The 21,935-nt window shown below is 52.2% G+C and overlaps 5 protein-coding genes and 4 pseudogenes across 5 annotated transcripts; 7 read left to right on the top strand and 2 right to left on the bottom strand.

Annotated features, from left to right (window-relative positions):
- Window positions 1-122: 122 nt before the first annotated feature.
- Window positions 123-1,073, top strand: SAPIO_CDS5672 (uncharacterized protein; the record flags this gene model as incomplete). Its single annotated transcript, XM_016787949.1, has 4 exons — window positions 123-160; window positions 381-472; window positions 552-812; window positions 895-1,073. The coding sequence occupies 4 exons, from the start codon at window positions 123-125 to the stop codon at window positions 1,071-1,073; spliced, it is 570 nt and encodes a 189-aa protein (XP_016642264.1).
- Window positions 1,074-1,134: 61 nt separating this feature from the next.
- On the bottom strand, window positions 1,135-2,316 carry SAPIO_CDS5671 (annotated as a pseudogene; the record flags this gene model as incomplete).
- A 1,429-nt stretch (window positions 2,317-3,745) lies between these two features.
- On the top strand, window positions 3,746-5,048 carry SAPIO_CDS5670 (Nadh pyrophosphatase; the record flags this gene model as incomplete). The annotated part of the gene is made up of 2 exons (XM_016787948.1): window positions 3,746-4,286; window positions 4,363-5,048. 2 exons carry the CDS (start codon window positions 3,746-3,748, stop codon window positions 5,046-5,048), a joined length of 1,227 nt encoding a protein of 408 aa, XP_016642263.1.
- Window positions 5,049-5,695: 647 nt separating this feature from the next.
- On the top strand, window positions 5,696-8,275 carry SAPIO_CDS5669 (uncharacterized protein; the record flags this gene model as incomplete). Its single annotated transcript, XM_016787947.1, has 4 exons — window positions 5,696-5,887; window positions 6,278-6,629; window positions 7,494-8,131; window positions 8,219-8,275. The coding sequence occupies 4 exons, from the start codon at window positions 5,696-5,698 to the stop codon at window positions 8,273-8,275; spliced, it is 1,239 nt and encodes a 412-aa protein (XP_016642262.1).
- Window positions 8,276-9,155: 880 nt separating this feature from the next.
- On the top strand, window positions 9,156-10,907 carry SAPIO_CDS5668 (uncharacterized protein; the record flags this gene model as incomplete). Its single annotated transcript, XM_016787946.1, has 5 exons — window positions 9,156-9,279; window positions 9,370-9,494; window positions 9,549-10,088; window positions 10,148-10,681; window positions 10,776-10,907. 5 exons carry the CDS (start codon window positions 9,156-9,158, stop codon window positions 10,905-10,907), a joined length of 1,455 nt encoding a protein of 484 aa, XP_016642261.1.
- A 581-nt stretch (window positions 10,908-11,488) lies between these two features.
- SAPIO_CDS5667 (uncharacterized protein) lies at window positions 11,489-13,480 on the top strand (the record flags this gene model as incomplete). Its single annotated transcript, XM_016787945.1, has 4 exons — window positions 11,489-11,581; window positions 11,962-12,009; window positions 12,071-12,903; window positions 12,988-13,480. The coding sequence occupies 4 exons, from the start codon at window positions 11,489-11,491 to the stop codon at window positions 13,478-13,480; spliced, it is 1,467 nt and encodes a 488-aa protein (XP_016642260.1).
- A 1,026-nt stretch (window positions 13,481-14,506) lies between these two features.
- On the top strand, window positions 14,507-15,331 carry SAPIO_CDS5666 (annotated as a pseudogene; the record flags this gene model as incomplete).
- A 754-nt stretch (window positions 15,332-16,085) lies between these two features.
- On the top strand, window positions 16,086-18,596 carry SAPIO_CDS5665 (annotated as a pseudogene; the record flags this gene model as incomplete).
- A 1,478-nt stretch (window positions 18,597-20,074) lies between these two features.
- SAPIO_CDS5664 lies at window positions 20,075-21,379 on the bottom strand (annotated as a pseudogene; the record flags this gene model as incomplete).
- Window positions 21,380-21,935: the final 556 nt, after the last annotated feature.

Below are 21,935 nucleotides of genomic sequence, written 5' to 3'. Positions count from 1 at the left end.
CAACCAGTATTCGGTCGTTCGCATAGCCCAAAAACAGACTAAAAGGAAGAAAACTGACGAGAATGCAAAAATGCTGCTGCGAATTTGCAATTGAAAACTTGAAACTTGAATATCTAGAGTTGATGTCCACAGCTGAAGTTGCTGCTGCCACCAAAGAATGGTACGTGCGTTTTGAACAATGGCATTGATGTCGGCTGGCTAAACATCGGCAGTTGCCAGGGGTAACCAGCCGCCACCCACTCGGGAACATCCGCCCACGAAGCCCGGAAGGCAGCGGAGGGTCTGATTTGAGGTCGAAAATTTGGGAAACTCACTTCGTTTCCTCGCAATTGTTCAAACAAAAGGTCTTTGGCTCTACCAAGTTCCATTTCACGTAACAGCCATGCACAGAATAGCGGCACGGAGGCTCCTGGTTCGGTCAGCGCCTTACCAGCTTTCAATCGCCGCATCGAGATCACCCTCCCTCATCCAAGTACGATGCGACAGTTCCCTCCCTTCCGTGACGCAGGCATCGTTCTGGACTTCTCTCATCCCGAAACCTTTCCGGAAAGAGAACCGAGCCCAGCTCGCCAAGACGAAGTCTAAGGAATGGAACCCGGCAACCTTCTTCATCGTGACCTTTCTCCTGATCGGATCCATGTCCATCAATATGATCGCCGTCAAGACTGGCCATGCCAATTTCGTGCGCCAATCTGATGTCAGGATTGGCCTATTGCGCGAAGTGGTTGAGAAACTACAGCGCGGAGAGAAGGTCGACGTGGAACAGGTTCTTGGAACAGGAGATCCTGCGAGGGAGAAGGAGTGGGAAGAGAGTAAGTCACACATGTTCGATTGCGGTTGCCCCAAGCCTGTTCATCGGGGCCTCTGGCATATACTTACGCAAACTGGCGATAGTGCTGCGTGATATCGAGAAGGATAATGCGCATCAAGACTCGCGGAAGGAAAAGGAATCGAAACCCGATGAGACTCCTAAAGTGGAAAACACCGTCGAGTCGACACCAACACCCAACTCCGCGCCCTCGAGTTCCACCACAACAAAACCAAGCAAAATTAGCAGGTCGAGCTTCTATTGAGTCTTGTACCAGACGAATATACCAAAGATTTATTCGGGAGCGATCCTCAATCAACTATAATCTACGACAGCATATCCTTAAATACAGCAGAATTGTTCAACTCTAGTGTACACTTCTCGTGGGAACTTGCCAGGTCCGATCGTTGTTTTAACTGATCTACCAGGAGGGGCAACAGCTCGTCCGTCGCCAACTCCACTCTTACACCCTCATTACCAGGCTGCTGTCGATCCACCTCGGCAAAAAAGAACTCCTCACCTCGGATCCCACCGATGTTAATAACTGCCATGGGCATTCCTCGTTGCTTGGCCCTCCGTGCCAACATCCATGCCGAGCCAGTAGCAAGCGACGTACCGAGGACGAGTAAACGCCCGGCCTTGTCAATAGCTTCTTCGGCCACGAGCTTCACTCTCTTGGGGATACTCTCGCCAAACATGATTACAGCTGGCTTTAAAATGCCCGCGGTGCTGCCCGGCTTCCAAGCACCGTCCTCGTCCGTTTCGATAAGCAAATTTTGACTGCGGAATAACCTAGGAGATTCTGCTAGACAGTTGGGACACGGAGGGTATCTAAAGGTGGTGTATGGAGCGTCGGCGAGGTCAACGTCGCCGTCTGGATTCGTTCTTAGACCTTTGGCCCTTGAGTGATGAGGAACCTCTGTATTTAGCGCTCCCGAAGCTACAGCTTCTATCAGGAAAGCATGCCACGCCGGATTAAGCCGCGCTAATTCGTGCTGGAAGTCGTCACGGGAAAACTCCTCGCGGCAAGTCATGCAGACTGTCGAGCGGAGGTAGCCATGTAACTCTACTGTTGGAAGATGAGGGTGTGCCGTAGCATGGAATGAATCGACATTTTGTGTAATAACATGCTTTACCAGGCCGAGCTGGCCCAGATCTCGAATTGCGTAGTGGCCGGCATTTGGTGTCGCCTTATGGAGCGAGGACCAGCCCAGGAAACTGCGAGCCCAATACCTCTGTCGAAACGCATGGTTCGCAATGAACTCATTATGGTAGATTGGCCGGTATGATTTGTTGACGCGATAGGTGCCGTTCACTCCGCGGTAGTCTGCCAGCCCGCTGGCTACAGAGAGTCCGGCCCCGGAGAGGACTACCGTTGAATCCGGGAGCCCATTGGGCGGCGGCGTATCGAGGAACTGCAGAAGAGCGGCGACGGCAGACTGTAATGTGGTGGCTGATCTTGGAATGATAGTCGGGGGTGGAAGGGGATCTCGATATGGAATCCGCATTGGCAGGCTCTTGGGGCAGGGGGCCGATAAGACCACTGCACGAGGCGGTCAAACGCTGGTTCTAAGAGGATGCCCGAAAGGTGCAGGAGATTGGCGGCAGGGTGAGAGAAGCTTGCAGCTGCTGAGAGACTGACTCAATGCGGCTGCAGTGGTGGTTGTGGGTGTGATCTTGAGCGTCGGGATAACACAAATCCGACCTTGAGGTTCGATATTCAATTCAAAAGTACTTCGTACTGACGTCTCAATGTACTTCGTACCAGTGATAGTGACTTTGACGTCTCCGAGGCAAAATGGCGCTTTGCTGTGGATTGATGTTGGACAGGAAGTCACAACGAACACTGCTCAATTACTAATGATATTTTGGGGACTTCAATTGTTACTCATCGACAGACAGACACTGGATGCTCAAGATCGAAAGCACCGAGGCGTACCTCTTCACGACACCGCCCGCAGGACCATTCAAGCCGCCCATGTGCTCTTGAGTCTAGACTCAAGCACCCCGCCCTCGAGGGTAATGCTGGTCTAACTCGAAATGGCACACAGGCGACGCCGCCCAAGCGCAACTCGAGTGTCCTCTGATGTACGAAGTATTAACAAATCTTGATGGTCGATGAGAGAATCTTTCCGAAAATCCGATCCGAGCCAATACTTGCGGCTACCATGAATCCAGGCGACTTCACATGCCCCGAATTGTACATCTTGAGTACAGCCCTTACGCAGAATCAGCATTTGTGCCGGCCGAAGCCTCCGGCTTCTGTCATTTGCTAACCGATGGGTTTCTAATCAAGAGCCCACCATAAGACGAAAGATGATTGCGCTAGAGGGAGGAGCGAGGAAATTACCCCTCTGCAATAGTCGAGGCAAATTGTTGGGTTATTTACTCGCTGGATCCAGGGACAGAATGCCATGTCATACCTCGGACAGAACAGCATCTGTACAACGTCGATAAACATCTGGACGCCGAACGCCACATCTCAAAATCTGGATCGGGCCTCACAGCTCTTTGGCAAACAGCACATACAGCACAGGTAGTGGCACTGGATTGGGCACTGCCATTGTTTGACGTGGCCGATATCGTCTTGCTCCCCGACACTTCGGCCTGCTCAGCCCTTTCTGACCGGGTTGCCCTAAGACTCATAAGTCCGACGCTGATCCCCCTCGCTCTCATCCTCGCACAATCACTTTCATTTTCTCGATTTCCAGAAAGTCCAAAAGGATATACTCTAAAATAAAGATTCTATCTTGTTAGACTCGAAGGGCTCGTTTGGAAGTTGACTCGTGGGGCAAGTCTATAGTTCAGACCCAGACTAGAAATTCTAGTGTCCATCTCTCTCCTCTCTTTCCTAGCCTTCACCGCCAGATCTCTTAATTTTCTTTTCCCGTCTCCATCTCCTAATACCAATACGAGACAGTCGGTAGATATTTCGGCATGGCTGACCTCACTGAACATCCCATACTCGCCCGGGTGCACGACGATGATGGCTCGGCGCTGTCCAAGAAATTCGGCCCGGGACTAACAAACTATTATTCCGGGAGCCCCCTCAACAGGGTTTCCTTCCTCCGAGAGGACCACGGCTTTCTCTCTGCTGCGTTCGCCTCTGCCGATGCACAATTCATGGTCCTTGATGACTTTGCACCTCTTGTTCATGATTCGGCCACCATCAAGGCTGTTCGTCGGGATGATGTTCTTCCCATTACGGGACCTGATCCGTTTGGTTCGTCTGAGAAGGATCTGGTGAATGCATTTGACTCCACGGTGACTAAGCCCCTCATCATCTTTCTTGGAATTTGGGAGGATACCGAGTCCGAGTTTCGACATCGTATCTTCCGAGGCCGCCCGTGGTTCGCTGTCGATATCACTCCGCGCGGTTCATTTGCAGATGTCGCGCGAACCCTGGTCGACAGGCTCACCCAAGATGGGTCAACTTTCCTGCGAGCAACAAGGCAGAATACCATCCATGCCCACTTTGGTACGTCTTTTTTCTCTTTATTTTTTTTCTTTGACGTCTTGCCATTTTTAACTTTATATTCTAACTTCCAACACAGCGGCCATGTACGGACAGGCTAGGGGTATAGTGGATTGGAACCTACGAAACCAGTTTTGCGCCGGTTGCGGTTGCCCTACCATGCCCATCTATGGGGGTTATAAGCGTGTCTGTCCTCCCACGGATCGTAACGGCACCGGCGTTGCTCAAGCCCGAAAGGATTGCCCGACGCGAAACGGCATCACCAACATTAGTTTCCCTCGGTCAGACCCGACCATGATTGCAGCCGTTGTGTCCGCTGACGGCAAGAAAATGCTTCTCGGTCGCCAAAAGCGCTGGCCACCCGGCTTCTACAGTACCCTTGCCGGGTTCTTGGAACCGGGCGAGTCTGTCGAAGAAGGTGTTCGCCGCGAAGTATGGGAGGAGAGTGGTGTCAAGGTTGGAAGAGTGGTCCTGCATTCTAGCCAGCCTTGGCCGTACCCGGCGAGTCTCATGATTGGCGCCGTGGCTTCCGCGCTACCTGATGGAGAGGATATTCACCTTGGCCATGATCCTGAGCTGGAGGATGCAAAGTGGATTCCATTGGAGGAAGTTCGCCAGGCGCTCAAGAGGCCTACTCGTCTCGATACCGTACATACGGCCAACGGCACTGGGAACAAGGAGTCCACTCTGCTTCTCCCTCCGCATACGGCTATTGCGAACAGGCTGATAGCTGCTATCTGTGATGGTTATGCGAGCCATGAGTGAACGAGGCTTAGGATTACATACGTGACGGATTCGGGACTACGTTATTTCTAGATTGTTACAGTTCAATGTTCTTTTTGCTTAATTTCAGCCCTGGCGTACTGAGTTGAGTTAGTCAATAGATGAATCAATAGCCCTTCCCTGCACACTCTGTGATGATAATTTCTCCACTGGCAAGTTGAAGTGCGGCCGTCCTAACCCGACTTTTCGAATAGTTATTTAAATGGCAATTTTTCATTGTCAAAGTTCCCGGGCTCTGACTGAACTAAACGGTAACGGTGATTGATCTTGCCATGGCCTTGAAATTTGTTTCTCTAGATACGACTAGATGCGGACTTCCGAATCTGTTCTGCCTTCGTAGTGACAAGTCCTAGATAGCCGGACCGCTGGTAACATTGGTGATTGGTCGTGTAGAAGCTCATCGAGTCGTGGTCACCGAGCGCGCTGCACCGACAACTCGGGAGGTGAAGAAGTTGCAAAGGTGATGCGAAAGACATAAGTAAGTCTCCCAACGCCCATTTCGGCCACCCAATTCGGTTTCGTTTAGTTCCCAAACCACCACATCTAGCGACATTGGCCACACAAAAAATAGACCGAACAACTGTCTTTTAACCCTTTTCTTCAGAAATAACTTGATCAATCAAATCGCCATGGCTAAATACACGGAGGACGACGTGAAAAAAGCGCTCTTAGAGCTTTCTTCTGGCAAAGCGCTCCGCGCCACGGCTCATCGCTTCGGTATACCACGCACCACACTTCATAGCCGCCAAGCTGGCTCAAAGAGCCATCGGGAGGCTGGCGAGCCTCAGCAGCGCCTCTCGAAGGCCCAGGAGAAGCTTTTGGTTGATTGAGTCTTTGCCCAAAGCGCGTTAGGATGCGCCCCTACCCATGTCCAACCTTGAGGCCTTGCTTCACGTATTGCGAGTCGAAATGGAGATAGTCGCCCGCTTGGCAAACACTGGCTGCCAAGCTTTCTAGACTGAAATCTAGGAGTCAAGACTCTCCGAGGCAAGGTCCTGGATTTTGATCGTACAAAAAAAGGCAGCAGCACTAAAGACATAAGGACTTCTTTGCGCAGCTCCAGCACCGAGTAATCCAGGAGATCAAGCCATCGAATCAGTATGATACGGACGAAACAAGGCCAGGCTAATGGACGGCTTCGGCTATCGCAGGAAGAACATCACACCAGCCAGAAACGACTCTGGCAGCTTCGACTTTCTCTTCGCTTTCAGAAAGGCCCCCAATCGCACGATGCCTATAGCGGCGACGAAGAAAAGAAAGGTGGAGAGGACAAAGGGAGGTTGGAAATGTCATTTTACATCGAGCGGGCCTCCGACAGAAGCTCCGCCCAAGGTGCGTGCGATATTAGGAGGCTTAAGCTCGAGCTCCTTCCCTGGGAGGCGAAATATAGCCTCGCAAGCACGACTTCCCCAAGACAAGAGCAGTGGAACGAACATAGTAGTCCAGCGGCCAGTTACAACGGGATCATCTACGGCCTCGGCCGGGCCGTTCTTTGGGCCTCAATGAAGAAGATGCCACAACTCGAAAATGCAGCCCAACAAGACGAAGTGCTGGCGGTAACATGTTTGTTGCTCTGCGAATTTTACTTCCGCGTGTTCTTTATATAAAGGTTTAGACACATGCATCAGCGCGCTTTCTCGTCTCCCTTTCAACTACCTAGTAAGTAATCAATAGCAACACGCGTCTCACAAGGTAGCATTCTCTTTTCCAAAGTCCGAGGTTCTCGAGTTCCGAAAGCTCAGACCCCTACGTCTCCTCCGCAGGAGGGGGCGGGAACAAGCACTCGACGCAACTGAAGCCATAAAAGTGTGATTTGCGCAGAAAGTATGTTGAGACCACCCCACAGTCAAGAACCTGGGAAGACCAGACGTCAATGGCTGAATAGGAAGAGTGTTCACATGGCGTTTTCTCGAGGAGGCCGGGAACGGAGGGAGACTCTATTGTCGAAAGATAAATATCCCCGAAGACTACCCTCAGCAAGCCACCGTAGTGGAGCCCCCATAGGTTAAATTGGAACTCAACATTTGACGATGTCGAGAACCAACCCAACTGATGATGAGAGAGAAAAGGAAGAAAAAAGAGTCCAAAGCCTCGAGGCGGATTGAATTTTTTTATATTGTGGTGATCGCGAGTGGTGGGGCTGGATATGATTACATAAGAAAATTCGGGAACACTCCATTTTGTTCAATGCTGAACACTCCATGCCAGCTGCACTATGCACGGGCCAATGCCAATGACGGAAGTTTATCGGTACAACTCGCTGAAAGAACTTTTTTTTCTTCCTTCCTTCCTTCGGCCTCCGGGAACCTCACGTCGCGACGCAGATTTGAAGCTTCAGAGCTCTTCCCTCATCATTCGCAGGATCCCGACGACGGACAAGAGGTACCCATTGACCCCACCAAAGACTATACCCTAATATAACCTCAGCCAACATGTCCTCCTCGATCTGGGATACCTTCACGGGGCGCAAGTCCCAGCCAAAGCCGCAATCCCAGACCACTACACCTCCACCCCCCTCGTATCCCACGACGGCGGCATTCGATCCTACAGAAGGCCAGGGTGTCGAGGCCTTCCTCAAGCCATCCGCCTTTGCCGACCCCTCTTCATTACATCCTCTCGCTGGTCTCGATAAGGATACCATTGAGTACCTCTCGTTGGATGACACTGCCCTTGCCGAGGGCCACACTGTCGTCCCTTCTCGAGGTTTCTTCGACGATCTTTGCTACGGTACCGGTGTCACATATGTAACCGCGCTAGGAATAGGAGGCGCGTGGGGTCTGCAAGAGGGTTTGAGGAGATCCCACGGCCAGCCTCCCAAGTTGCGGCTCAACTCAGTCCTTAACGCCGTCACGCGACGAGGTCCCTTCCTTGGAAACTCTTGCGGTGTAATAGCGATTGGATACAACTTCATCAACTCCTACATCGGATATCTACGGGGCAAGGATGATGCGGCGAACGTCGTTCTTGCCGGTGCTCTTAGCGGAATGGCGTTCCGCAGCACGAAGGGCATCAAGCCCATGTTGGTTTCTGGCGCTGTCGTCGGTACGGCCGCTGCTGGCTGGGCGGTATGTCTACACCTCACTCCTTGACTGAGTGCATTCACTCCTGCACTACGCTGGTCGAACTGTGTGTCACTAACTGTGCGACTCTAGGTCGTGAGACAAATCTTCTCCCCCGAAGACGAGAAGAAGGCCGAAGTGGCCCTGTGATCAAAGCCAAGCAACATGGCGTATAATTTTACACATCAATATTGATGGCTTTCCCTCCGTCACACGTTTCGGTTCCAAGCGCAAAAGGGTGGTTCTATTCTCACCTCGGAGTGCGTTTTGGCACCCCCCAATCTTGGAATACGGCCCACGCTGCGCCAACATTCGGCAAGCAGTTACATTCTCTCTTATCCTCTCTACTCCCGTCATCTTGTACATTACGTTGGGTTGTGTATCATCTTAGACCGCATAGGCTGTGGGCGTTGAAGGATCTGTTTAAAAATTACCGGGGGCGGCTCCGTTCGGGCACTAACACGTACCTACTAATGGAACAAAAAAAATAGAGATTGCAACACGAAACACCTTGTTGTCTTTGTCTTTTATCTGCCCCCTTCTCCCTCATGATCTATTGTTTGTTCGTGTTAGTCTTCATGTTAGCCTGCTGTCTTTGCACACCAAAACAGCCTCCCACTCTCTCCCTCCCCTCCCCTGTCTCGCGAAACCCTTGAGCATCCATATCCTTTCTGTGATTATGTCGTGCACTCCTTGCCCTATGTATAAAAACCTCCACCCTGTTCCCAGACCTTGTTTTGTTTTCCCTCGCGCTTCTTCGACATCTGTTTCTCAGATCCTCGATTCTCAATCCCGACGCGTTTTCCCCAGACCTTGATTGAGTTCCACTCACAGGCTTTGCGCAGCCTGGTTAGCCAAGTCAAGCTTTATCCTCCGCGTATATCTGTCTATAGATATATACCTTTCACGCCCATTTGGCATCACATCGTTTCCTGAACTCGCATCCTCTCTATCGAGGGTTCCGTGTGGTACGCCCTCCCCTTCGACCTAGCACGCGGCGTCCGTCGAGCCAAGCCTAATCAATCCGGGAATGACAGTTTTCTCTACTGCACTCTGGCGTATTGCAAAAGCGATGGATTTCGTCAACGACCTCATGGAGGTGGAGGACGAGGTCTTCCAGAAATACAGGCGTGACATTCTCAAGGCACTCCAGGGTAAGCACTCTGTTTTCACTTGGTCTGCCCCTTCTTATTGTCTGCACCCGAGAAAACACGGGATATGCTAACCGTGGTAACCTCGACTAGGGGTGACACCCCCCGGTCCTCACCCTGTACCTACTGGATCGACCACCAACAGGTCTCTCCCTGCTGTCAAGGTGAAGCCCCTCGGGGAAATTCGTGACGATCAGATGCTTTTCTACGACACTCTCGTCAAGCATGTCACCGACGAGTATCGCGCTAGGTTATTCTACTCACTAGAGTAGGTCTTGACTGAGCAGTTTGACAACGCGCCCGCGGTGCATCTTACCGTGAATGGATTAGTATCCGCTCGTCTCGAGCAGCGCCTTGGTTGCATCGGCGTAGTTCGCACGCACCGACGCAAGAGGATTTTCATTCCCTTGCTCATCAAATCGCACAACCAGAATATCCTTCCGATACACCATGCGCAGCTGGCGGGACACCTAGACACCGTATTGGGCAAGGAGGTCGCGCGTCGTCGAGATGCTCTCTTGAATGCAGAGCCCATCCCACCCGCCATTGCGAACCCGATCTCCGCGTTTTGCCTTGACTATATTCAAGGGGCTGTGACTCGCCTCAACGAAGCCACGATCATTCAGGTAAACGACGATGCAGGCCCCGTGCTTGATATCCCCAAGAATTTCATTCTTGATAGTATCGCTTTGTATCAGGAGCGAATGACTCGGGCGGAGCCCGCATCATTGGTCAATGGTGTTATCAGTTCCACCGTTCAGGTCGGATACCCGGAGCCGGCGGAAATCAATCTCACGGAGCTGATACACATGGTGAGGAGCATGCCCACAAAGCCCTTCTATTTCGGAGCTAACCGAATTCGTTGCCACAGACGTCCATGATGATGACGGATCGGCTCATCTGGGCGCCAGATGATATCGATGTCCTCGAGCATGACTTTCTTGATTTCCACTTCAAAATCTTCTCCAGCAAGCCTACCATGATGGCGATTCACGGGTACGCGATTGGTCCTCCATCCGCACAGGTGGTAGATGACTCCTTCTCCCCTCATGATACAAGTTACCAGGACTTCCTGGATTATTTGAATGAATATCATGACCCTCCTCGTTCCAGGCTCGAACTTGACGGACATCACGAGCATCTCTACAACTTGTTGCTAGATTCTGGCGCGGCCCTCGAGGCTCCTCTCCCAGAGCCTGTCATCCAGACCCTGTCTGATATGAAGCAACGAGCTCTAGTCCACCTGTATCCGACCGAGAATCAGTGGATGTACTCGTATATGGAGGGCGATGAGCCCCTCGATCAGCTCGCGCGTAAGCACTTTTGGCCTCTGAATCGAGTTGTGGAGTATCACCGCCACATGTTGGAGATTTACCTACGGGGCCACACACTTGTTTTGGTTCGAGTAAGTCCTTTTTTCCCTCTTTTTTTTTAACTTTCTTCCAGTCTATGTCTGTTTGGATTTGTTGCAGCTAATGGGTGCATTGTTAACTACGCAGGCCACCGAGCTCGATGCCCACCGATTTGGCCTATATGCCTCGCGCGCATCCGAGCTTATCCGCGACCTTTTGTTACAAAAGTACCAGCCCAACCGTGTCGGTGGAAATGCCGGTCAGGGCAGTGGCTTGTAGTCTCCCCCCGGTGTTTCTGGCTGCAGTGCCGTTGGAAGGTCGTGGGTGAGATCAGGACAAGCATGCGCACTTTTCTGTCGTCTAATGCATAACCAGTCCCCATTAGACTCGTTTCTGTTTGACCCTCTCGCGGTGTTGGAGGGCAAGTTGCCTATCGAAGTGGCAAGGCATTTCCCATCTCGACAGTAGCAGGCACGGACATCTCTGTTTCTTTTGAGACTGAGGCCTCTAGAAGCATCGACGCGTTCTCGAGGTCTCGTTCAGGTTATCGTTTTCATGAGTTCAATCCCCGGGCAGTTTTGGTAGTTTTCAATCAGAGACCAAGTTATAACCACGAACCCCCCAGAGTCCTCCTTCCTCAACTTTCGTGTGTTGGCCTTTCATCTCCTACTGTACCTTCGTGTTTCGTGCCTCGCGTAATCGCACAACTTCCCCATTCATCTGTAAATGTCGACCTCCCCATTCATCCTTAACTATCGTCATCCTCTACCACGATTCCATTGTTTCATTCCCACCCATAGCAATCTGTCGATCCATCCATTTTGATCACTGTTGTTTGTTCCGGACAAAACTATATTACCATGGGTCTCCTTGACGGCTTGCTGGCATCCTGCGGCCTGAGACGCGAGAGAAGGAGGAGGTTTCGAGTCCCGATCCCGGCTGGTTATCCCCAGGTAGGTCGGACGTTTCCTTAGGTACTCTACTTTGATTTCCTTGTTCCTTTGACATTTCCATTTCCGTTTCGTTCGTTCTGTTTCTTGGTCTTGTTTCTTCAAAGGCTCTTCAAAGTTGAAGGCAGGGGCACCCTAGTAGGACAACACTCGCTTCTCACATACTTCTGTTCTGTTGAGTCGTCAATTTCCACTTTATGCTCCCTTCGCTCGATCACCATCACGATAGCTTCAAAAAAGGCTTCACCACAGTCGCGAGAGCGCTCTTTTTCATCCCGAGAACATAATATCCCCAAAGGGAAAGAAATTTTTGCAATGTTCCCAGATCTTTCTTCCTCTTCCACCTTTGTTCGCCTCCAAAAGCCCCAATACCATCAATACAGGCATTGGACTCGCAAGCGACGACGAGCCCGAACACCGCGGCAAGCGATGTCCGAGAATCGAGACGAAGAGGGATCGCCCGACTATGGCATTCCGCTCGGACGAGTCTAGCCGATTGACTCCGATGCGGATGCCAACGTCGGTTTGGACGGCGAGTATGTCGCCAGCCCAGCTGGAAGCCCGGCTGGAAGTCGTCCTGGCACTCCGCGCCCACCCAACTTTGGGAAAGGCAGAGCGCGGCGCGGAAGATTTTTCGTTCCGCCCACCTCCCCCAGCTCGGCCTCGTCCGAGTCTGAGGAAAGTGCTTCCGACGAGGAGTGGGAGGACCCAGTGCTGCACACATCTGATCAGCCCCATGGAGACATACGCTTCACGGCAGGGTGGACTTTCATCCGCGGTGCTGGTCCCTCCTTCCCTCCTCCTCGTCGCCATTGCCAACGCGAAACCCAACGCGAAACCCACCGCGCTGGTGAATCATCTTCTTCCGCTGGTTCTTCCCACAATAGAAACCAAAACCAAAACCGTCACTCTCACCGTCACCCTCACCGTCACCCTCACATCAACACCACCACCAACCGTGACCGCAACAGCAATTCGCCTTCTAGCATCCCTGATACTGCTCCCGACGGTTACATCCATTTTGAACCAGACATGCCTCGCGTTCGCTTCCAATACCCCGAGTATCCCCCTCGCACACCCGAGATCACTCTCGCGGCTCTGCCTAACCTTTACCTCCGACGTGACGAGGCCAGTGCCGAGGCCTACGCTGGAGCTCGTCCTTTCCACCTCGCTCCCAATGGCCAGGGTGTCTACCCGGGCGGTGTTTACACCCAGATGCACCAGCCTGGTCTGGGCCAGCCCTTCCTCCGAGGTGTCCCTGTCCAAGCGGCTCAGGGCGTCAATGCAAGTTCTTCTCCATCTCTTTACTCCCCCCCCTTGTTACGGTCATTTGATGACTCTTTCCTGTCGATCATCTGATGCCTCGCTCCTTCTATTTTTTTTTTTCTCAACAATGTGCTAACATCCAGTTCTTTGCTCAAGGTTACTTTGCACCCCGGTGCTCAGGGCGGCTTGGCGCCTTCTTTTACCGTCCCTGTCACGATCCCGGTGCAGGTCGGAGCTGGTCCCTCGGCCGCTCCTCAGCCTGATATCCTCCCCAGCGGCCTCTATGCCCACCACCATTTGGTCCCTGGTGGCGGCGGCGTAGTCCCCCCCTTCACCCCTTACCAGGGAGGATGCAGCACGGGTGGTATTCCCCCTTATGTCAACGGCCCGTTCGGTGTTGGCATGCCTGGTGGCCCCGGCTATGGCTGCGGCAACTATGGCACCATGCGACATGGCCATTTCGAGGCGGAGGACTTCCAGCCCTCCGATGAGGATCCTAACCGCATGTACTACTGCCGCGAGCTTGATGGTAGCTGGACTCTTCGTTCCCGCTTCGCCATCAACAAGTCGCGCAAGGACATCCGCTGGTACATCACCCCCGAGGGAATGTTCTACGCCATCCGCATCCGAAACTAGATTCTTCCTTTTCGATGTCTTGTTCACACATCGCTTCACGGTTTCCGAGATCGACAAACACTGAGTGGTTCGACGGTGAACATCATTAAACTGGAGAAAGGTATGTCTCATAGCCATCGAAGTCTACAGTTAGCTGTCTCGCACAGTAACTAACCTACGTGGAACATGTAGTTTGAGGCCACCGGGGCCCCCTCGAAGCGGCCGCGATCGACCAGATGAGCTTTGATTTTTCGAAGTTTTTTCTCTTCCTTTTTTGAACCCTGCCAGATTTCGGTACGAGGTATAAGGAATGAATGTATGATGAAAAGGGAATCGAGAGTTTTTATGAAGCGTTATGAACTATGTGGAAACCCCAAACGGATGAGCACTAGGGAGGAATGTCCCTCATCTGTCCTAGATCGATCAGAGGCATCCAGCTGCCCATCTTGGTGAACGGGTTCTTGACCATTAGGCAGAGATCAACTGCTCGTCCCACATCTAGTTATAACAGTTTTAATCGTTTCTATCCGCTCCATGGTCCCACCTACTAGCCGTATCGTATCCGTAGTGCATCGTAGCGCATCATCTCGCTTCCCCCGTCCCCGTCCCGATTTGCCACTGCCGGCATCTTTTGCTGTCGCCAAGGATTATGCCGAGGTATTTTAGCGGTCCTCAGTAAGAAACTAATCCCGATAAAAGCAAAACTTCAAGGGCAAAATCACACTAGCAATTTCTGTAACACGTGCAATGCTCCTAGCCTGTAATTGCCTGGTTTGTCCTCCCCAAGCTACATTTAAGGCAATGACGTGACGCTTTTCGGAAGGGATTCAATTGAGTTCATGTCTTGTTTCTGTTTATTTACGAGGTAAGATTGAAATAAGAAGAAGAGAGAAAGGAAGAAAAAAAAAAAAAAAAAAAAAAAAAAGAAAGCGAAAGCGAATCTATTTTCATAGGATCTATTTTCATACCTCTGCCACTCAAATTCCACCCAAAGTCTAGCTCGAGCCAACAAGTGAAAGACAAGATCCCCTCCCCAAAACACCAAACATGCTCTTCATCGGCCTCACAGGGTCCATCGCGACCGGCAAATCCACGGTATCCTCCATCCTTGGAGCACCGCCCTACTCTATCCCCATCATCGACGCAGATGTGCTAGCGCGCAGGGTCGTAGAACCTGGCACGAAGGGCTATGAAGCCATCGTCAAGTACTTCGGCCCCACGACACCGGACCTGCTCGTGCCCGTGTCGGAGACCATGCCGGAGAAGGGACCCGACGGAAAGGGGAGGCCGTTGAACAGGCCCGCGCTGGGGAGGAGGGTCTTCGGCGATAGCGAGGAGCGGAAGAAGGATCGCGGCGTGTTGAACGGCATCGTGCACCCCGCCGTACGGACGGAGACGTACAAGGCGATTTTGGCGGCGTACGTGAAGGGTCATTGGGCTGTCATCCTGGACGTACCGCTGCTTTTCGAGTCTGGGATGGACAAGCTTTGCGGCGTTGTCATGGTCGTTGCGGTTTCCGACCCGGAGATCCAGATGCAGAGGTTGATGGACAGGGATAAGCATCTGACGAGGGAGGATGCGGAGAACCGGGTACGCAGCCAGGGGGATGTGAGGCTCAAGGCGAAGAGATGTATTGCGAGGGGTCCCGGACGGGGAATCGTGGTTTTGAACGATGGGACGAAGGAGGACTTGCAGAAGAGCATCGACGAGGCCATCAAGGAGCTGGAGAAGGCGAATCCGAGCTGGTGGACGTGGCTCTTGTTGGCTTGTCCTCCTCTTGCCGCTGCCAAGGGAGCTTGGGAGTACTGGCAGAATGGGAAGATTAATGAGAGGTGGGCGGCCGAGGAGAAGGAGATCATGGCCAAACTGTGATTGTGCATGGAGATGTTGGCGGCTTCTTATCGCGGTTCTAGAATTGGCGGAGGATTTATTTTCTTTTTTTAGTTTTCATTTCGTTTCTATTATTCCTGTTCTTCCTATTGTAAAGTTATGAGATGCATCTATACAACATGTTTTTGGAGGAGGCAGCTTTATGTTTGGCATTTTGGTTGGTGGGCAATGTTTTCTTGTTAATATTTGAAGCTGGCTTTTGATCTGAAATCTGAAGCTGGAGAGCCTGGGCAGAATTGAAGCTATCGTGAGTTTCAAGAAGAGATCTTGATATCTAAATCATTCCCTCCCCAATGCTTAACAGTGTCCTTCAATGAACTGATATTGAGGCAATACAGTATCTCGTAAAGCCTTAACAGTTTTATTTACCCACAGAAATTGTCTATCAAGACCTCTTTGGGTGGTGGCACATGCTCCCTCTACCAAGATCGCCAGCTCCTTCTTGGCTTGCCTCCTCCCCCAAGACTGCAACTTCCATCACGACGACAAACCACCCACCTCACCACCAGCTTGCCATCGCGGGCTTCCAGGAACAGCTTCACTATCGCTTAGTCGCCTGGCCCTGACCAGACTTTTCTCAGAGCACAAAAGCAAGAATGGCTTCCTTTTCTACCTTTCCTCTTTATCCCTTCAAACACCATCACACAAGCATCATCATCAAAACCAACCCTTTTTCCATCTCATTTCCATCAATCCATCAAAAGCTCCATCAAAAGCGAGCGAAAGAATCGAAACAATGGTCCGTAGAGGACCGGGTTTCAGCAGTTTCAAGCCCTCGTTCTTCTGCGAGTGGGCCGCTGGAACAACCATCGACAATGCTATCCGCAAGGCCGAGCAGAAGCGTCTCCGCGACGAGGCCAAGCAGGCGGAGCGCGAAGACGCAGAACCCGCCGCCTCCCCCCTTCCAGAGTCGACCAAAAGGAGTGTCGTCAAACTCGAAGTCACCACCGACGACGAGTCCGAGACCGACTCTGTAACCGTCACCTATCCCCGCACGGGTTCCAAGGCCCCAGATACGGCCAAACTTCAAAGCGACGATTCCGGCTCCCCACCCAGCGTTAAGAAGGTCAGGTTTCAACAGCCTTTGAAGTCAGCCATGAAGAAGGGCTCGCGGTTTTCTACTAGTCCCACCCGATACGAATGGGTTCGGCGTGTTGTTTCTCGTGACGAAGACGAAGGCGAGTCTTCTGATTCTGCTGACGAGACGGGCTCGAATGCTTCAACCGTTTCGTTCCATGGCAGCGTTGCTGTGTATTCTGGAGATGAGAGCGACTCGTACTCTGAATCTCGTTCGCGCAAGAAGACGCGACAGGCCCGAAAGCTAAAGAGCCGACGCAGTCGTTCAACGCCGACCACTTCTCCTTCTTCTTCAGATAGCGACAGCGACAGCGAGAGTGAGCCCATTTATTCGCCTCCTTCGAGCCCCGTTAATAGGAAGAAGAGAAAGAACAAGAAAAAGAAGAAGGCCATTTTTACCTCGTCTTCTGAGTCTCCATCCGGTCGCTCGGATTCTTCTGACTTCTCCGATTCCGAGGACGAGGAAAAGGTCCAGGAGTCGCCATCCAAGCGAAAGTCGTCCAAGAGAAGCCGAAGCCGTGAGAGAAGCCGGAGCCGCGAGCGAACCCGACATCGATCAAAGTCACGCTCGCCGTCGCCTTCCCGCTCTCGCCATCGACGAAAGGTCATCGCCGAGCACGATTCGGATTCGTCAAGCTCCGGCAAGGAGAGTGACTGGGAGCGCAAGCATAATAAGAAGCCCCGCAAGAACAAGAAGAGCAAAAAGAAGAGCAAGAAGTCGGCTCGGTTGGACCAAACCTTTGATAATGGACCCACCATTCCTTTCGACGCTAGCTCGACTGGTGCGACCCGTGGTGCACCGGTCAGGATGAAGTACCCCGAGCCCATGGACGGCCCAAGCCTACGCCGGCCCAATCTGATTAGGCCCATCCAAGCTGAGGTGATGCAAGTCGAGCACACCGTTGAGGGTCCAGAGGATCCTCGTCCCAACGCTTTCGTCGATGGTCAAAACAACATCGTCCGCGTGTACCATGGACCTGTTTACGGAAATCCCACCGGCAAGCTCTACCCCCGTCGAGACCCTTCGCTGCGAAAGATGCCCATCGGCGTTCCTCACCCTCTCAATAACCCGTATTACCACGGCTTCCGTCCCCATCCGGCGCAGCCTCCTCCTCCCCAAGGCCCGCGCTTGAGTTCGTACCCCCGACCTGGTCCCTATCCTCGTGGACAATCTCGCAGACCGTCTTACCCCCGTGAGCAACACAGGGGACATCAGCAGCAGTCCCGACCCCAAAAGTCACCCAAGTACAATTATGACAAGCAGCGACACGATGGCTCTCAGGATCTCTGGGGAATGGATCGACAGTCCAACCAGTGGAGCGGTTCTAACAAGGATAGAGGTAGCACCTCGCCCGTGTGGGGCGACGTCCCCCCTCCCAAATCCAGTGTAGGAACCGACAACGGTAGCCAAGGCGGTTGGGGCTCGAAGAAGGGATCTGACTCCCACAAGTCTCAACAGTGGCCTGCTGACACCGCCAACGACGGCTGGAACGCTGACAACGCCTCCCACTCAGGTTGGGATAACAAGAACTCTGGTGGTGGCTGGGATAACACTTCCCATTCGGGCCGGGGTAGCAAGACCTCGGGCGCTTGGGATAATAATACTTCCCATTCCGACCGACATCACAGAACCTCTCATGTCTGGGATAACGACACCTCCCATTCAGGCCGGGATAAGAGTAGTTCCCGTGGCTGGAACGACAGCACCGCTGGCACCAAAGATGACTGGTCTACCCGCAACAATGCCACACCTACAAACTGGAACAGTTCCAACACCAGCAGAGATGACTGGAAGACGGATGACTGGAACACACGAAGCACCTCGGGATGGGACAACGCCTCCGGCAGCAAGCACAGCGGTTCCGGCTCCCAGGACATCTGGAACAACGCATCCCGCTACGACGGTTGGAGCGACAAGGGCCAGCGTTCGTCCACTCGGTACGGAAGTCCACCCCTAGAGAACAACATCTACAGCACCCCAGAGTGGACGCCTACTAGCTCCGGTAGCAAGCGCAAGGGTCGTGGTCACGGCGACAGGCACGAAACGCCGGGCACCATGCCTGGATCGTGGGATGATACGCCCATGACTGATACCCACAATGTGAGGTGGGCTGATCATAGCGCTGCCCAGCATATGTCTCAGTCGCAGGATGGTGATGAGAAGTGGTAAACGTTGGTTCTTTTCTTCTGGCCCTCGGTTTACTGCTCCGCAGTTCTTTCGACACTCATCGTCTCTCGCTAACATCCGACCCTATGTGTCCATTCGAAAATATTGGCGTTCGGCGTTTGGAATTTATGATGCAACGAATAGGAGGCACGATCAGCCTTTCATTCATTCTGGAAAGATTGAGGGTGGCGTTTAGGTGCTTGATTCCGTCCCGGTTACCTGCAACAACGTCCCTATCGTCTCTTCCTCGTTTCCTCTTTGCCCACCTTTGGGCTACTCGATACACCGTCTCTCGTTCAAATCCGACCAAGTGTCTAATCTTCAAATAAAGCTCCAGCTTAGGAGTTTCTGAAACATGTTATACCCGTCGAACAATACGACGAATTCTTCTCATCACAGTTGAGGACGGCCTGTCGCTTCATCCCGTCTTAAGCACATGCACAACCTTGTCCGTCGACTTTCGAGTCTATTTCGACATCCAACCCTTATGACGCACCATCCCTTGAGGAAATCAGATGTTATACCCGTCCTTTCTCAAAAATCACAAGGGAGAACGAGGGGAGGAAAAAATCCCAAAAATAAGAACAAAAAGTTTATGTCGGTATTAAGCTGTTCGGATACATTCATTTTTCAGGCGGTCAGTCAAACGGTCCATGACCCCTGTCTCGTTCTGCAACTCCATTTCAGCCGAGTTGACTCTTAGGTTGTTTCCTTTTTCTTCCTTATTACGCCTCTTTGATTCTCTACACACGAGTCTTTCGTCAAAGTCTTGCCCCGTGTACATGAGGCGGGGAGATCAGAGGTGGACAGTCGGGAATACATTCAGTCTTTCCCTGAGACCAGAGTCTTCTCTTTTGATGCGAGTTGTTAGAAATCAAGAGTGGTTTTATATCTCCTGGCGTTTTCTCTATGATTAGGAGCCATTCAGTTCCTACATTCATGCTATTGGAGAGACCTTCGCGGCCAGTCGAGTTTAAAATTACAATCCAAGTTGTCATTTGATATTCCGTGTTCGTGACCAGGTGAACACGTTTGCGTGACATGATTCCAACTTAATCGACACTCCATACTACGGTACAACACATTGCAATCTACGTACATCAGGTGCTGTGCGAGAACAAGTCTAGACAGGAACAGTCAAGGTAGATTTTGCAGAACTAAGTGTACAGACTAATGATGTTGATCAGTGAGAGGCGAAGAGTAAAAGTAAACCATGGAAATTTTCTGTAGCGCTCCGATCCTTTCTCCCAATGCGCAAACACATGTACCAGCTTTTCTTCCCATTTGTTTCGTACCCGATCAGTAATAACCAACGAAGTAGACGCGGTGTGGTTAAAACTAGAAGAAAAAAAAAGATAAAGAATAGAGCCGAAAGAGAGATCCGCTTAAGAGAGAGTAATCGGAGGAGCCGTCCCAACAACAAACACGCCGGTTTATAGGCGAATGGTCGATGCGGACGGTTACTTCCGGTCGGGGCGGAATTAATCATCATCCGAATCCTCCTCCTCAGCTTCGGCAAGCCAAGTGAGGAAGGGCTCGGCGGCCTTGCGAACCTTCTTGGAGGTGGCCAAGTCGATGTACTTCTTGCTAGCCTTGGTGCCCCACTTTGTAACGACCTCCTCGCTAATGAGGTCGAAGTGGTAGTAGAGCTGCAAGATCTTGACAACCTGCTGATACAGGTCGGGATGGTCCTTGCCGTTGAGTCCAATGAAGCGCTCGGTGCCTCCGAGCAGAGCGCGCTCGTGTCGCTCGGAAGTGACCAGTCTCTTGAGCATAGGGGCACGCTTGGGAATCTGGGTGCAAATCTTATCCGTGTCGAAAATGGTCTGGACAAGAACGAGAAGAGTACGATGTTTGCTCTCAATACCGAGCTCCTTCGCCTTGATGTAGATGTCGACCGAGTCGACAGCGTCGGCGCTGCCCTTCTCGGCAATCTGGTCCTGGACCCAGGTTCCCAACTGGTCGTACACGCTATTGCCGCCACCCTCGCCATCTTCGTCTTCGTCTGCACCGAACGAGAGCTTCTGCTTGAACTCGTCAGGCAGCGAAGCCTGGCGAGCCTTAACCGCGGCCTCGCTCATGTCGACAGCCCACTCGTCATCCTTGGACTCGGCCTCTTCGGCCGCTTCGAAGGCATCCGCCTTCACTTTCTCGAATTCATCATCACTGCCGGCCTCGGCGGCGGGGGAGGGGGTCTTGTCACCGCTTCCGGATCCATCAGACACATCCTCGGCACCGCTGCCATGATGGCCGTTCTCTAGGTGGCCGTTGCCATTTTGCTGCTGATGAAGCTGTTGCTGCTTAGCCTTCCGGGCAGCCTTTCGCTCAGCCTTGTCCTTCTTGCCCTTCTTAGGTTGGTTCTTCAAAATGAAACCACTGAGCTTGAGTCGGAGGTCAACATCGCTCCGCTGACCGCAGGCCTTGCAGTCAAGAAGGATGCGGTCATCCTTGATGACTACATCGGTCTCGGGGTTCTTGCACTTCTTGCACAGGACGAACTTGGAGATGAATCCGTCGAGATGGTCCTGGAGCTTGCTGGCTTCGTGGGCACCGTTGATGATCCATCGATCGTCGGGGGGATCAATGTTGGTTTGGGCACCAAGCTCGAAGCCGAAGTACTTGATAAGATAAGAACCAGGTCGGGAGAGCGACTGGGCGACGCTGCTCAGGTTGACAATAACGGTCTTGATGCCATTACCTTTGCCTTCAATCTTGGTCTGGAGCCGTTCCATCTTGTAGCGATAGAAAGCATCGCTAACATCGCGACGGACGTTGATGAGAGACATGATTGCGGTGTTGTTTGTTGGAGGATTTGGTTCCGGTAATAGAAGATGGAACTGCTTGGCAGGTAGACGAAAGGACTCGGCGGTCAGTCAGATGTGAAGGCACGAAATGGCGCTGGCAGGTTCGGCAGGCTGAAGAAGTCGGCAGCAGTTGGAGTCACTGGAGCTAGAGTGACGATAAAGGTGACATGAAGAAGTCTCGAGAGGGTGAAGAGCTGGACGCGAGGGTCGGAATGATGACTTGAGTTGAGAAGAGCGGAGTTTAGGGCTCAACAAGAATAGTGATGATCATAGGGTAAATAGAGAAAAGGCTTGTTCTGATGGGTAGGCATGAACTCTGTTGGAGCAGGCTTCAACCGACAGATTTGTCAGGACTACTAGGCTTTCTTGATATGCGAGAATGTCGCAGTCTGGTGATGGAACGGCGTCGAAAGACAGGAATCTTGTCGTGCTGATACATAAACTCTGTATGCTTTTGAACTAGACCCGTGTATGAGTAGGCGGTTTGCGACGATGGCGCAGGGATGAATCAGCGGCGAGTGATTTCGCGGACAATTGA

Source organism: Scedosporium apiospermum, assembly GCF_000732125.1.
Source record: "Scedosporium apiospermum strain IHEM 14462 chromosome Unknown SEQ_SAPIO_0099, whole genome shotgun sequence".
Classification (NCBI taxonomy): domain Eukaryota; kingdom Fungi; phylum Ascomycota; class Sordariomycetes; order Microascales; family Microascaceae; genus Scedosporium; species Scedosporium apiospermum.
The sequence above is the reverse complement of the archived record's forward strand: the minus strand, read 5'-3'. Positions and strand labels throughout refer to the sequence as shown.